The sequence below is a fragment of the Scyliorhinus torazame genome, chromosome 8 (assembly GCF_047496885.1).
Source record: "Scyliorhinus torazame isolate Kashiwa2021f chromosome 8, sScyTor2.1, whole genome shotgun sequence".
Classification (NCBI taxonomy): domain Eukaryota; kingdom Metazoa; phylum Chordata; class Chondrichthyes; order Carcharhiniformes; family Scyliorhinidae; genus Scyliorhinus; species Scyliorhinus torazame.
The window spans coordinates 217,621,292-217,638,187 of record NC_092714.1 but is presented as its reverse complement, the minus strand read 5'-3'; the positions used below and the strand labels follow the sequence as shown (position 1 = coordinate 217,638,187).

Sequence of the window (16,896 nt, the reverse complement as noted above, 5' to 3'; positions counted from 1 at the left end):
TAATTCTATCTTTCCCTATGTATGGTATGCATTGTTTGTACAGCATACTTTTCACTGTATACTAATACATGTGACAATAATAAATCAAATCAAAATATATTCCTTCAGCTACATCCTTATGAAAACAAACATTTCAATCAAGTGCTTAATCCCTTTAAAAAGCAAACTACTTAGAGCAGTCAAAAAACTGAAATGGAAGGCACGCTACTGTAATAATAGAAGATTGTGAAATTAGTCAGGTATCACTAATCCAATATGGTAACCCTCATATTTACGTCAACTGAAAGAGGGAACTATCAAGCTCAGTTCTGAGTATTTTTAAAAAACACCCAAACAAGTTTTTCAAAGACTTAAAGAGCTGGAGTTTTAAATGTCTTGACAATTTAATAGTCACATTTGACATTTCATTTTGACACATTTGATAATTGTTTCCAACAGTTCATTTTTACACTTTCTGCAGTTCCACTGAGCTTGATAATTAATATATTTATGTGCTTTTTATGGATATTCATGTTTACCTTTAACAATCCTAAGGGGCATCTTACCTCTCCCAAGGAACACCTGACCTTATCAAAAGGTGTCTGAGGACCATATCGAAAGGGGTATCCTACCTTTCCTAAAGGGTACCCCAATTCTCCAAAGGACTGCTAAAAGTTCAGACCTGCTCCGACAAGGTCTAAGGTGCGCACATTGTGTTTCCTACACTTGAGTCACCGAATTTAGACATGACTGGAGGCAGCTGCTGATCTGTCTGGATAGTCTACTCCGTGAAATACGTATGTACAGATCCCAAACTAGGCCTATTACAGTCGCTGCAAAAATGGCAGGTGCCGAATTTGAGGGCTGGACTTCTGATTTTTGGTCTCCACCACCATTTGTGCCATTGCAAAATCTAGACCTAAGACCAGAATTAGGTTATCATGGCACATCATGCCCCCTGCTGCATCATTTTAAGTTCATTTGATCAGGAAAGGTATCTGAGCTCCAAAGGTTTTTTTGTCAAGGCTTAACCCATGCCATAATCATAATCATCAGATAACCCAGCCTAAATATAGTCTTCCTCATTTTTTGAATGTGGTTCAGTCACAGAAAACAATATTCCAACAAATGGGAGAAATTATTCCTTTTATGTGTTTGGCCATATTGAATAGGCATTTCGGTAAAGCAGTGTTTCCCATGGCCACTGTATTATGAGATATATTTGCAACGCTGGTCCACACAAGATGGCATGGAGATCAAGTTAAAGGAATAAAACCCTAATTATACAAGATATAACAAGAACATAGGGCTAGCTATGTTAATAATATCGAGTGATATTGAAAATATCTATGAAAGACATATTCTGTTCAGTTTACAAGCCTAATTTCTCTCGCAGATTATAGATAGTGAATTATGGTTCAATAAAATTTTAAAACGGATCTCTGCTGATCTACTAATTCACAAACTTGTAAAAATATGTCCTGAAGTCTGAGAAAGTAGCCACTTATATGAGAGTGCTGATATGGACTCTAAGCTCCCAATATGAAAGCACACATTCTTCAGGTCCATGACAAAATTATTCATTTCCTGGGCTTTGTATCATTCAAGATGAATGCCTGACAATTGTAAAATCTCCACTGGTACCACTATCATCATTCCCATATCATATATCATGTGGTTACATCCAGATCAAAGCTTCCTATATTCTGTCCAAACTTCAGAAATATCACCATGTTTTGAATCAATGAGTTACTTTGCATTATTTTGACACCGACCACTCTCATGCCTCTTTGGACAAGACTGAAAATTTTGAGCTACTTATTAACAAATTAAGAGCCATTTTGCTGCTGATGATAATAAGAGCAATTCTTCGATTTAGACTTTGCTACCTAGGATAGTGACCTGTGGAGACAGCCAAGACTGAAAATACTTGGGGCGCGATTCTCCGAAATGGAGACAGAGCGTTCGTGCCGTCGTGGACGCCGTCGTGCTGGCCCCCCACTGGGGGCCAGCACGGCACTGGAGCGGTTCACGTCGCTCCAGCCTCCCATCCCGGCGCCAAATGGGCGCCACGCCAACCCGCGCATGCTCAATTGGGCCGCGCCAATCCGCGAATGCGCGGGGGACTTCCTCAGCGGCCGGCCCCGACGCAACATGGCGTGAGGGTTCAGGGGCCGGCCGCGTAATAAAATAGGGCCGGGGCTGGAGAGGTCGGCCCGCCGATCGGTGGGCCCCGATCGCCCGCCAGACCCCATCGGAGGGCCCCCACGGTGAAGGAGCGCTTTTCCCCGGCCCACAGGCCGCCCCCCGACCCTACGCGCAGAGTTCCCGCCGGCTGCGAGCAGGGGTGAACGGCACCGGCGGGACTCTGCCGTTTCCGCGCTACCGCTCGGCCCATCCGGGCCAGAGAATCAGCGGCCCTGCCCCGGACAGCGGCCCGTGACCGGCGCCGCACCAAACGCACCTGCACAAATGGCGCCGATTCTCTGCTCCTCGGAGAATCGCGGCGCCGCGGGAAAAAATGACGCGAACGGCGATTCTCCCACACGGCACGGCATGGGAGAATCGGGCCCTATAGCTCTCCTTTAACAGAGTTTTATTACCAAATTGCCATTAAACCATCCATTTTAAAAAGCCACATATTTCCATTAATAATCCATTGTCAATGCAACATTAAATGTATGTTTTGGCCATTATATTGTTAAGCTAATTTATTTATCAAAGACATGTGATGATTATTGGCTCAACCTCCAAAAGAGTATAAATGGACACAGTCAGAACAGCTGGTGTAGGGGAACCATAAGGAATTTGTACCTCTACTGAGCTTGATGTACAATAAGCTTGCTTATGGTAAAATACAAACTGCTGTATTATTCTTCCATCATACACTAGCATCACATTAGCATGGTAGCAGAGGGTAAACATTAAGCCTTGGTGGTTGGTTGCTCCAAAAGAAGGTTTTTGCCATCACCCTCTGCAGGAAAAGAAGTAGATCGCTGTTGACAAACTTAGGTTACAGAATGGCAGAAGGAAGATGCAAAACATCAGGGTTTGATTATTCACCAATTTTCTCAGAAACAGGGCCATATGAGCTAACTGAAGCTGAGATGTAGATACAGGTTACTTCATTACCCAAAAAGAAGCAAGGTATGGCTTTAGATTTAACATTACTCCTAATTTTACTCTTTGCTGGTAAAGTGATTTCAGAGTGGAACATGAATGATTTGGGTAATGAAGAGGGACAGGACCTTCTGTTACAACTTTTGGATCAATGAGTTATTGGAAGCATGTGAAGCCTGGTCAGCCTCTGATAGATTTAAGAAAACAGATGAACTGTCCATGGAGGAATATATCATGGACTTTGGCAGATGGTGTAAGAGACTGATGAAATTTGAGCTTGACATCCTGAGGCTGTATTGGCATTTCAGTTGCTGGATTCTGCACACACGTCCCATGCCAATGGACTTTTAGCATTGACAGGGGCTCAGTTCTGAAATAAAGTCTCAATTTTCCATCCAATGGCTGCTGCCCTGAAAAATTCTGGGAGGACAGTATATCCCAGCTGCTACCCTATTGAATATAGGAAACTCTGTGCTGAAGCAAAAGATGGAATATTCAATTATTGCCAAGTTTTGAGATCGACAAAACATTCGAAACATATTTCAGTACAGAGATGGGTTATTCACAGGTGGTCTGAAGATGGCTGTACTTTTAACCAATTTTGAGAGTTGAGGCAAGAAGTAGGTCTGGAATGGCAACCACAGATGTTTAAACCCAAGAAATGCATCAGTAATAGTTAATTGATGTTACCGATGTGATTCCAAGTATCATTATGCAATGCGTTGCCCACAGCGAGTCGAATCACGTTTTTGAAATAATGCACACAGCAGAGATTTGGGTGGCTGAAAATAATGATGGGGACAGCCATGAAGGAATTCTGCAGGTCACTGAGAGTTTGAATCCATTGATGAGTATTTTCATGGCTGATCAATTCAAGTGTGCAGTTTTAGATAGCCGGTGCACTTCCACAGTGTGTGAGGTGGATTGGCTTAACTGCTACCTGGAGTGGCTTGATGAGGCAGATTGATGGAAGGTCAAGGAACATGAAAGCTCTACGTGCTCCAAGTTTGGAGATGACAGCACGCCAACGTCTTCCAAAAGGGTAGTCCTCCCTTTCAGGATACCTGGGATCAATGTTTTGATCAGTACAGATGTAGTTTCTAGCGACATACCTCTCCTGATAGGCAGATCTTCGATGAAGGTAGCACAGATGACACTAGACATGAAAAATGTCAGAGCGATCATGTTTAGGAAAGCTGTGGATCTATATTTTACTAGGTAAGGCTATTACTGCTTGCCATTAAGGAAGCCAGAAATGTCTCAAAGAATTCATGAAGTCTTGTTATCTTCTGGGAATAAGAATCTGGTGGATACAAAGATCATTTGGAAGTTGCATAGACAGTTTTAACACCCGGAGACACAAACATGCAAGGCTTTGCTGTGAGATGCTGGAGGGATTGATCAAGAACACAATGACTTTATTGAGAAAATCACGACTCAGCGTGAAATTTGTATAAAATATCAGCAGACGTTGGCCTGTTGTCACCTTGATGCTAGCCAGGAAATTTAATGGTGCAGAGGCAATGGACTTATATGGGACTAGGAAAGGGTAATTTTCTACTGCACTTTATAGATATGGTGACCAAATTAGTTTATCCATTGCAATACATGTCATTAAAGTTATGGAGAAATGGGTGAGAACAGGCTTCGGGAGACCTGCAATGTTTCTGACAGATAATGCTGGGGAATTTGCCAATGAGGAATTTTGCAGCAAGCAAAAATTTGAACATCATAGTCGATAGAAGGGAAACCATGCAGCGATCGATGACATGTCACATAAAAGATTGGCTGACCAACCAGATTGTAAATTGCAAAGTGTGCCGGCATTGGCATGAAAGAACTCTTTGCAAATGGTTGGGGAATAGTCTGTACCAATTGGAATCCAAACTTGCCTTCAGTGCTATCAGATGCTCCCCCTGCTCAAAGGGACTAGTATTAGCTCTACTCTTTCCACTCATCTGAATGTTTTGCATGAAAGCAGAAAGGCTTTCATTAAAGCTGAGGTTTCAGAGAAAATCCAGCGAGAATTACAGCACCGACAATGGAAATACGGTTTAGACAAGGAGACTGGTATGTAACAAAAGAGAAGGGCTGAAAGAATGGAAAGGCTCCAGCACAGTGATAGACAGTGAAGGAAAAGTAGTAATTGTACAACACGGGAATTAATCTGTTAGGGTTTATTCTTCAAAGCTAATTGGCACTGCTGATACCTTTACAGATTCAGAACAAGACAGAGTGAAGAGGCACTGCGCACTTCACATATGCACATAATGGGCAATTATGAGGAACCGACTATGGCAAATAAAGAATTGATTGACGATGAACAAAGTAACAATGAAGTGCAGGTTAAGGCTATTTATTCAAAAGGACAACTACAAAAAGTGGGAACCAAGATAATGTACCTGAAAGAATGGGCGAGTGTGTGGAGGAATTCCACCATCACTGGAAGAGTAGGGAAGGCGATTGGTAAATATAAACATTGGCTAAATGTGCATGATGAAGGTCAGGAGATAAAGCCTGTGGATTGGCAAAAAGAGGTACAAATGTGGAAAGCCAGAAAGCGCAGTATAAGTTCTGACAGTGATCCAGAAAGAGGTTGTGATACAAGGAAAAGATTTCAGAATTGCAGACAGGACTCTAATCAGATGCAGGAAAGTAGCAGTGATCCAGGAAGACAGAAGGAGGTGAATAGAAGTCATAGCTTGACCAGAAAAAGAACTACAGAACAAAGTAGGAATATCACTAAAAGGGGAAGCCTTTGGGCTGGATTCTCCGGTCGCCAACGCCGAAGTCGCGTTCAACGATTGGCCGGAGATTCAAAGTTTCCGACCAAATCGGGGGCGGCGCCGCTTTCGCGATGCTCCGCTCCCCACAAAGCGGCGTACTCACCCGACGTATTGACGGCCTCGGGACATTGCCTGAGGCCTGCCCCCCCGACGCTATGCCCCGGACCGGCCGAGTTCCCAACGGAGTCGGTCGCGTGTGGCATCATCCGTCAGGAAGTTGGCGTGGCGGCTGGGGACTCAGTTCAATGCCGCCACAGTTGAGGGAGGGCTGATCCGTGGGCAGGGGGGACTTTATCAGGGGCTGGGGGTACTGTGGGGGGCTGGTCCAAGGCGTGCGAGCCGGCCAAACGGGAGGACTATCTCGCGGGCCGGGTCCGCGAGCGGCCGTCACCATGTAACATGGCGCGGCTCTGCAGGTCGCCACCGTGCGCATGCGCAGTCACGGGCCCGACAATTCTACGGGCCGTATCGGCAGCTAGAGCCTGGTGCTCCACGCTGCCGGCAAGCTAACCTCCAGCCAAACAGAGGATCGATGGCTGTTTTATGCCATTCTTTCACCTTTCCCATACCGGAGTGGGCACATAGCCTCAGAATCGGAGAATCCAGCCCCTTGTGTTTGAGAAATTTTAGTTGCTGCTAATAAATTGGAAGGAAAGCTGATAAAAGAGTCAAAACAAACAGAGCTGGAATGTTGGAAAGAATTTGTAGTATACACTGCAATTTCAGACAGGGGACAGGCAACCTTGTCACACAGTGGATATGCTCTGAAAAGGTGTTTCCTGGCGCCACATACACTTGGGGATCAAGATATCAGAGTGAACTTCCGTACTGTAGGAAAGTGAGCTTGAAGATGTTTTTTGGCCATTTTGGCAAATTATTGCTGGGAGTGTAGATCATTGATATAAAAGCAGCGTTTGTGCAGGGTGCGTACATTCGCAAGGAGACACGAGCAGGAATGATTATCGTGCATGTGGATGATTTTCCATGAGTAGGTTCTGTGGAATTTGAACAATGGGGATCAATAAAATCAAGACGAGGGTTGGAAGCCAGGCTTCAGGGGCTTTTAAATACATAGGTTTAAGCATTAAGCCAAACAAGTCAGGATTGACATTGAACCAACAATCCTATCCAGAAAATGTTAGTCACATCCCAATAAATTGTGTCAGACCATCACAAAAAGAGGAGCCAGCGTCCAAGGAAGTAACCAATTAATTGAGAAGTTTGTTTGGATAATTGAACTGATTATGCACTCATATTGTCAGTCATGACGTGTTGGAGGTGAGTACCATGATGAGGCATGCCACAGTACAAAATGTGGAAGAAATTAAACTTGGAAAAATGCACACAAGCTCTCAGCCTTGGATGAACCTCGGGCGGCACGGTAACACAGTGGTTAGCACTGCTGCCTCACAGCTCCAGAGTCCCAGGTTCACTTCCGGCCTTGGGTTACTGTCTGTGTGGAGTTTGCACTTTCTCCCCGTGTCTGTGTGGGTTTCCTCCAGGTGCTCCGGTTTCCCTCCACTGTCCAAAGATGTGCAAGTTAGGCGGATTGGCCTTGCTAAATTGCCCTTAGTGTCCAAAAGGTTAGGTGGGATTACGGAGACAGGGTGAAGGTGTAGGCTTAAGTAGAGTGCTCTTTCCAAGGGCTGGTGGAGACTCGATAGGCCAAATGGCCTCCTTCTGCACTGTAAATTCTATGATTCTATGATCTGAGATTGGTTACTTTCAAGCAATCCTTTGTGTGACAATCTTCCGGATGGATATTTGAGCACCACAGGGTTCATAATAGTTGTGGTGGGAAAGAATGAAATATGTTGCCGTTTGGCTTAGGAAACCAAAAAATTAACAGGGTAGTGAAAAGCACCTTAGCTGCAGAACCCCTGCCATTTGTTGAAGTAATAGATATAGGGCTCTACTTCTCCAATATACTGACAGAAATATTGTACAAGGGGCAAGGTGAGAAAAATCTGACAATAGAGTGTCATGTTGATAAACTATTCCTGTGGGACAATGTCCATTCAACAAGAAATGTTGCTGAAAATAGTAAGAATAGACCTAGCAGCATAAAAGAATGAAGGGACATTGCTAAGATACAATGGATTGCCACAGGCCTCCAAATATCAGTCAGTTTTACGAAAAGAAATGCCTGTTCCAATAAATTGCTAAGTGTAATGGAAGAGGGATGTCATGCGTTTTAATAACAAAATGCAAAATTAATTTTTGCTTTGTAATTATGTGTGTATAGATAAATATGGTAATGGGAATGTGGGACCAATAATGTTAAAGCACATAACTTTGTTTCCATTTGTTTGGATTAAGAAAAAAGTGTTCTCTAATTTCTTTTGTTTCTAAAGATTCAATTTTTTTTTCTTTTAAATTCAGAGTACCCAATTCATTTTTCCCAATTAAGGGGCAATTTAGCGTGGCTAATCCACCTAGCTTGCTCATCTTTGGGTTGTGGGGGCGAAACCCACGCAAACACAGGAAAAATGTGCACTCTCCACAGAGACAGTGACCCCGAATCGGGTTCGAACCTGGGACCTCAGCGCAGTACTAACCAACTGCGCCACCTTGCTGCCCCTAAAGACTTAATTTAAAAGAGAGAGTGCAATCTGTCAATGTATTAGTGTATGCTTTGGAAATTACATCGTTTAGCTAATTGCCTTATTAAAGACAGGTGTTGATTGTTGGTTTCACCTTCAAAAGAGTATAAATTAACTCAGCCAGAACAGTTGGCATGAGGAAACCATAAGGTGTTTGTATCGCTACCACTATGGGGGTGGCAGCGTGGCACTGCTACCTCACAGCATCAGGGACTTGTGTTCAATTCTGGCCTTGGGTGATTGTGCAAAGTTTGCACATCCTCCTTATGTCTGTGTGTGTTAATTCCGGGTGCTCTGGTTTCCTTCCACAGTTCAAAGGATGTGCAGTTGGGTGCTGCTAAATTTTCCCTTAGTGTCCAGGGATGGTGAGGTTACAGGGGATAGGGCTGGGTGAGCGGGAGAATGGGCCTGGGAGAGGTGCTCCTTTGGATGGTTAGTGCAGACTCGATGGGCCCAATGGCCTCCTTCTGCACTGTAGTGTTTCTATGATTCTGTTACTGTGTAGAATAAACTTGCTGACAATAAAAGACAGATGTTATTCCCCCCCTGGGCTCGTGCGCGGTAAATTCCAGCCCACTTGACCTGGAGTGACAACACAATTGAAATTAATAATGAATTCTTAGGAAACACCCAAAGTCTTTAGCCCTTAGCTACCCAATAACTACAATCACCAGGTTTGTAAACGTAAACACAATTACGTTTATTAATAACAATAACTATGATTAAATACGCAGCATATACAACAGGTTAACTATTATCCAATTCCTAACCCCCCCAACTTAAACTTGCCCCACCCTGTACACCCACAAGACAGAAAAACAGAGGGGGGGGGGGGAAGAGAGTGTAAAAATAGTAATGAAAGTAAAAAGATAAAAGTCTTTGTTTCAGATGAATGTTTCTAGCATACCTTCCTTCAATCCAGACCATAGTTTGGGATTTCAGTTTCCAGTCTGTAATAGTTTTCACTGTGGATGCATTCAGGTCTCTGCAGTTTCAGAAATACAGCAGCTATACAGGTTTTATAGAGAAAAATAAGGGAGACAGAGAGAGCAGGACCTTTCCTCTAAGTGACCAGGACTTCAACTGTCTTTCCCCTGGCTCTCTGAACAGCATCCCAATCAGGCAGTACCCAATCGCAGCCAGTTAACTTGCAGAATATGTCCTTTTGGCCAATTCATGGCCACCAGCCAATCAATCGAACCGAGTCCCACCAATCTCACGGGTGCCAAAAAGACTGAATTTTTCCGTCCAAAGCTAGCACTGTGTACTATGTTGTAACTTTTGAGTTTCTCGTTTCAAGTGCTCAATGTAAAGATACATGTCCATTAAGCATCCATGGATCACAACGATAACAGCAAAACTTTAAAAAGTTGAAAAAAGGGAATCAACAAGAATGCCCTTACACAAGCTGGTATATTCATGGAATCCCGACAGTGCAGAAGGAGGCCATATGGCCCATCGAGTCTGCACCGATCCTTAGAATGAGCACCCTATCAGGGCCCGCTTCCCTGCCCTATCCTCGTAACCCCACCTAACCTGCACATCTTTGGACTGTGGGAGGAAACCCATGCAGACATGGGGAGAACGTGCAAACTCCACACAGTCATCCAAGGCTGGGATCGAGCTAGGATCTCTGGTGTTGTGAGGCAATAGTACTAACCACTGTGCCAACGTGCCTCCTTCATCAAATTATTCCTCCATCACATAATGGCACTGATATTTGCATCTATTACCATGAGATATTCTGAATAAAAATGAGATAATAAAATTATTGCATTCTCAAACTGTGCAGAAGATGCCAATAAAATTTTAAAACTTATTCTTGTCACTTTGTGGCCCAAAGATACTAATTCCAACTAATCCTACCTCTTAGATGCTTGCACATTATCAAAAGTAAGAAAAAGGTAAAAATGGTTTACTTTCTGCACAGTTATTCAGGTAATGTAGCCAGTGAATTGGGCTGAAGGTCCATATTTTAAGGAGTTTAATTTTCTCTTCAGCTTCTAGGAATGCAAGAAAAATGGTTTTCTCACTTCATATAATGATGAGTTATTAGAAATATAAATTCTGCAAAGTTGACCAGGATCTGTACATAAAAGGGCCAGTTCTACCATCCTGTTCTACTGAGGGGAAGTGGTTTGCCCAAGAAATGGCATGTGTGTCCAGCCTGTGATTTTCCACGAGTCATAATTAATGACGGAATTTCTCACAAGGTTGCTCATATGAACGCCGCATGTTGCTGACACTGCAGAACTGCCCCTGTGGATTTTACAAAAGGCTTTGGTTCTTTAGTACACCTGAGCAACTACTGGGCACACTCATGTAGCTTTAATTGAAACACTGCGCTACATTTTAATTTTCACCTCTGCCAGATTACTGGCCAGGTGTGGATAGTCCACCCATTATAGAACTAGCCCAATTTTCGTTGTATTGAAATAAATGAAACTATGCCTTCAACCAGATTACTATCCAGGTGGTGAGGATCAAAAAAAACTACTCCAGTATATATCAGATTGCAAGAGGCAAAGTCAATGGAGCATCCTATATCATACTGTACCTACTGTTTGATGAAGATTCCGGATTAGAGTAGTACACCCTGCCGCAGATGTTACTTTGTGATACCAGGTAAAAACATTCCTCCTCAGACCACTGTAGCTTCATTTAAATAACCAGTAAATCTCTCCTCTACACAAATGCCATCCAACCTTCCACACTAAATCTAAAATGCCTTTGCAGGTTTGTTCTTATTTTTCCCCCACAGAATTTATTTTTTCTCTGAACAGTCTTGAATATTTAATAACATCTCGAGCCTTTTATTCTCCAAAATAAATCATAGACTCTTCACCCTCTTCCTGTAACCTGTATTCCTCAACTGAGCTTCCCTTCTCTGAATAACCACTAATGCATAAATATCCATGCTGTCGTACAGCAACAAACTCTGTACATAGTATCACAGGTGAGACTGTACAGGAGAGACATAACAGCCTGAGCTCTATGCTTATCTTTTTGGCTATACATCCTTTTATTTTACGGACGTACACTTGGTTGATTTCATTGGGGTATTCACCAATACCTGAACATCCTTTTTCCAAGTTGTGTCTATAGTCAAGAGCTATTTATTTTATAAAAACAGAAAATGCTGGTTGAATTCAACATGCCTGGCGAAGTCTGTGGCGAGAGAAACGGAGTTAACATTTCAAATCCATATGACTGTTCTACAGTTTATTTTCCCTCTGTTTATTTACCATTCCTTCGTCACTTTGCATTTGTGTACATTGAATGCGAATATGATCTGTTTATCCAGATCTTCCTATTTGTTCTATTGCGTCGCTAACATTTGATTCTCTCCGGTATTTATTGTCATCAACATACTTCATTTCATTTCTGTCTCAAGCTTCACACTACAAAGAACAATAGTCCAAGTGCTGATCCTTAGCACATTCTACTCGTGTCCTCTTGCCAGACTGACATAGCTCTAGTCACAAACACCCTTGAGCCACGTGGCAATCAATTTCCCAAACTTACACTTCTGCTTCATAACATTCTACCAGTTGGCACAATATTAAAAACCTTGCTGAAATCAAAATGTATTAAATCTACAGAATTTTAATAATGCGCATAATTTCCTTGAAGAGCTCCAAGAAATTCATGAGGAAAGAATGTCCTCCTGTTATTCTTTGCAACTCACTCTTACACTGGCTCTTTGATTGGTTATTGAATGTCCTAATCCGATATTGTGTCCAAGACCACCTATGTCAAACACTTTGCAAATTCCGCAATCTATCCCTCATCATTTGAAATAACTAAGAGCTGCGTCAATTCGTGCACGTGCTTCTCTAAATAGATTACAAAGTTCTGGTTCAATGTTTATTCCATTCCATGATATACAAATATTGCAAAAAGACTGCACAGTAAATGAAAAATGAGACACTTTTAGGACATTCTTCTTCTTCAGGAATTTTTAAATGAGAGATGATCTTCCTCTTGACATTTTATGTACTCCAAGGATTTTCTAAATAAATGAACATAACCAGGTTTCAGACACTCATCATTTAACTTAAAATGTTGCATCTTGAGGAAGCACGGTGGCGCAGTAGTTAGCACTGCTGCCTACGGCGCTGAGGACCTGGGTTCGATGCGGCCCTGGGTCATTGTCCGTATGGAACTTGCACATTCTCCCATGCCTGCGTGGGTTTCACACTCACAACCCAATAAGATGTGCAGGGTAGGCGAATTGGCCACATTAAATTGCCCCTTAATTGGAAAAAAGAATTGGGTGCTCTAAAAAAAAGTTTAAATGTTGCACCTTGATTAAAGATGCTGAAATTGCAGAGGCAATTTTTCTGAGCTGGTAACTAACCACAAAAAAGATTTACACCCAGAGTTGATAAGTTCGAGTCAGAATCTGAGCAAGACTGACTTACTGTCAGGCTGGGTGGTGTGGGGGGGGAGGGGGGGGGGGGGCTGTACCATCTTCAGAATCACCAAAATTAATTTGGGTATGAATACATTATGGATAATGCATCTTCTGATTTTCCATTCAAGGAAATGGAGGAGCCTGAAGCTACTGAAAACAAGAAAACATTCCTAAGGACAGCACAATCAGTTCCCTCGAGAGGGATCAACAGTTACCATGGGGACTTAATGAACCTCCACCGCACACTATCAGCTCTGGCCAAATATCTAGGGATTTTGTAACTGATGGATTCTGAGATGTGGTGATCACAGGGCTACAGGGTTACAGGGTCCTCAGTCACAGAAACATTTAAAATTGCACTTCAGTATCTTAAATCCGTAAATCACAAAAGCACGACTTAATGAAATTGTCTTAAAATATGAATATTTCTTCAGTTAAAATACCCAAGATATTTGGTGCAGATTTTTATGAAGGGTATCTGAAAGAAATGTATTTTTGGCCAAGCATGTATAAAATTCCAAAGCAATAAAAGATTTAAGGAAAGATCATTTGACAGTACATTTTTCTTAACAACTGTCTAGGATTTCCTTTTGTAAACTGATAACAAGAAACGTGTTGTGAATGTACACTGGAAAAGCGTATACCTCAACTCTATGTCCCTATCTTATTTGCATGGAGATAGTAACTAACTTGAATTTGTAGTAGTGAGAATTTGAGTTTGTATTAAGAGCTTTGCTAATCCCCCCTCCCCCATAATATAATAAATGTAAAGCAATGGCTGTAATCCTGTTTTGCTGTACAATCTGCTGCTAAAAGGACGTGGGAGGCAAACACTGCTCTTTTAATTTGTCGAAAATACCACCAGCAGACCAGGACACTGTATGGGTTTTGGGTAGATTACAGAGAAAATTATTGTGCAGAAACCTTTTTAAATGTATTTTAAAATTTGAAATTAAAAATTGTAAATTACTAGGCACAGCCATTCTCAATAGAATACAGCTTCTGGTTAAAATATTATGAATACTTTGGTGTCTTTTGGGGCCACAGCAATATAATAACCATTATTTACTCCTCTTCTATTTTAATAAAGTCCATTTTTCCAATGAAAACCTGCCAATTGGGTGAGGTAGTCACTCCAAGCATGCGCTGTAATGAACAGAAAGTATCATGGCAGGAAAATGTAATGATCAGCACTTATTGAATTATGGCTATCCGATCATGATGAAGGCACACTGAGGTCTGTCTTTTGTGCAAGATAATGTGGAAAAACCAAAGGCCTTTCCAGTCAATGTCGAACGCCTGCACATCCTCCTTTGTAACTACATTCGAAAGCATGTCACATAAAAAAACTATTGGTTGACCAACGTTATCATCATTCCTCACAGCAAATATCACTGGTCATATTCAAAAGCTGCTGCAACATCATAAAAATGCATTTACAAGACGCTCCCTTAGCAATCCTTTCCATTTCCATGCTCTTCAGGGAGGGATGTGGAATCGTCAGGGGAAAAACGATCAAAACAAGATTTCACTTCTATTGCTCTTAATTCACTAACATGGCCAAAGCAAGTGTCTGACAAAGTTCAATCTTCCCACTAAATTCAGTCAACAAAATTAATCCACACTGAACAACAGAGTACAATTGCTACAAGCTAGTTACACAGACAGGAACGTTAGCTGAATACCAATCAGCTCTGAGTACTGCATTCTTACAAAACTCCACATTATAAAGAAAACACCCTGCTCACTGTTGGTGCAAAGAAAATCACAAAAATTATTGAAAACACAAATGAGATATGATTGTTTTCAATAGATTTTGATTCTTCTCTTGTGCTGTTAAGAAGAAATAAGATGTTGAAAAAGATGTTGTGCACAAAGGTTTTGAAAAAACTTGCTCATGTGAAACACAACATTTCCTCAATTGAATTGTTCTTTTGTCTAGTCAACAATAATTACTGTATGGACTTAAATAAAATATTTGTAATATTTGAAAGCAGCAATGATCATTCTCAGCAAGGATAATTGACTGTCTATGAGTTTAAATGGGATATGGAGTTGGGGGAGGGGAGAGGAGAAACACACAGTGAATCACATGACTGTCGCACATTGTTCCATAATCCACGAGGAGGATCAGGTTCTGCTTAGACATTAATTTGCCTCAACTGGAGGAAGCATTTGAGTCCAAGTTCTCACTCTTTAGAGACTTCTACATATTATTTATCTGTACCAGTGACAATGATTGCCAATTCATTATAAATCTCTGAAGGACCAAGGCTAACTATACACACAGACATTTTGACATGAGATAGCAACAAACACATACTTAATTTAATTGTTTAGTTTTGCCCATACAAATTTATGCCTTGCAGAAAATACATTACACTAATTATATTCTAGAAACATTTCCTGGTATGATACATCTCTTGCAGTTGCAATATGAAGAGAAGTTTGAAAAGCCCGGTTGCCAAAGCTAGTTTGAACTTCCTATTAGGTTGTCGCCTGGTGGCACTGATCACCTTATGCTGACACTGGTGTTACCAGTCCTCAACCTTTTTTGTAAATAAATTTAGAGTACCCAATTAATTTTTTCTCCAATTAAGGGGCAATTTAGCGTGGGCAATCCACCTAACCTGCACATCTTTGGGTTGTGAGGGTGAAGCCCACACAGACATGGGGAGAATGTGCAAACTCCACACGGACAGTGACCCAGGTCTGGGATTCAAACCCGGGTCCTCAGCGCCGCAGTCCCAGTGCTAACCACTGCGCCACATGCCACCCTTTGACCTCGAACTTTTGACATTCACGTTACGAAGAACGGCACTTACACCGTTTATAAATTGACACCCTGGGCAGGATTTTCCATGCAAAGGGAGGCAAGATTTCTGGTCCCACCATTGTCAATGGAGTTTCCCATTGAATGCACCCCTCACCACCGGGAATCCCTAGTGGGGTACACCATCGGCGGGGCCGGAAGATTCCGCTGGTGTGAACAGCCCAGATAAGTCCAGCCCCTGTTTCAAATTTGTTTTCAACTTTACGCCACACCAATGAACAGGTTCAAACATTCATAGGCGTGAATTGACATTCTGCGCTGCCCGCCTCCCTGACTCACGGCACTCAGTTGTTCTGACATGTTTTTATTTGGAGACTCTTTGGACGGGATTCTCCCGAATCCGCGCAATGGCCCGACGCCGGCATAAAAAACGGCGAGAACCACTCCGGCGTCGGGCCGACCGGATGTTGCGGAATTCTCCGCACTTCCGGGGGCTAGACCGGCGGCAGAGGGGTTGGCGCCGCGCCAGCTGGCGCCAAAGGGACTGCGCGAGTTAGCGCATGTGCAGAACCGCCGGTGCGATTCAGCACATGCGCAGACCGGCCGGCGTATTCTTGCGCATGCGCGCCGACCATGGCGGAGCCCTACAGGGGCCGAAGCGGAAGGAAGGAGTGCCCCCACGGCACAGGCCCGCCCGCAGATCGGTGGGCACCGATCGCGGGCCAGGCCACGGTGCCCCCCCCGGGGTCGGATCCCCCCGCGCCGCCCCCGAGTGCCGCACCAGCCGACTTACCTGCCAGGTCCCGCTGTGTGGGACCATGTCCAATCCACGCCGGCGGGACTGGCCAGAAACCAAAGGCAGCTCAGCCTATCGGAGCCCGGAGAATTGCCGGGGGAGGCCACTGCCAACGGCCTCCGACCGGCGCGTGATCCCCACACCTGCCTGAAAAGCGGCGCCGGAGAATACGGCAGCCGGCGTTGGTGCCGCGGAGCGGAATTCACGCCACCACCCCACCCCCCGGGGATTCTCCGACCTGGCGGGGGGTCGGAGAATCCCGCCATTTATGTTTCCAAACTTTTTCTTAAAATTTATATTTTATGATATTAATTTATTGCCATATTACTCTTTTATAATTGTTTGAGTACATAATTTGGGTTATTTTGGTGAAAATAGGGTATCAGGCCTTGGCTCAGGAACCAACCTCTAATTTATAACAT

The 16,896-nt window shown here is 43.1% G+C and overlaps 1 protein-coding gene across 3 annotated transcripts in view; it reads right to left on the bottom strand.

Annotated features, from left to right (window-relative positions):
• Positions 1-16,896, bottom strand: part of LOC140428374 (cadherin-4-like) — a 1,038,564-nt gene that overhangs the window by 644,544 nt on the left and 377,124 nt on the right. Inside the window, exon 1 of one of the 3 annotated variants that reach the window (XM_072514765.1) lies at positions 5,989-6,104. The exons of the other annotated variants lie outside the window; for them this stretch is intronic. Within the exon in view, the coding sequence (XP_072370866.1) occupies positions 5,989-6,091 (103 nt within the window). The 5' untranslated portion in view covers positions 6,092-6,104. Of the gene's footprint in view, positions 1-5,988; positions 6,105-16,896 lie in introns of those variants that run through there. 3 annotated transcript variants of the gene reach the window in all.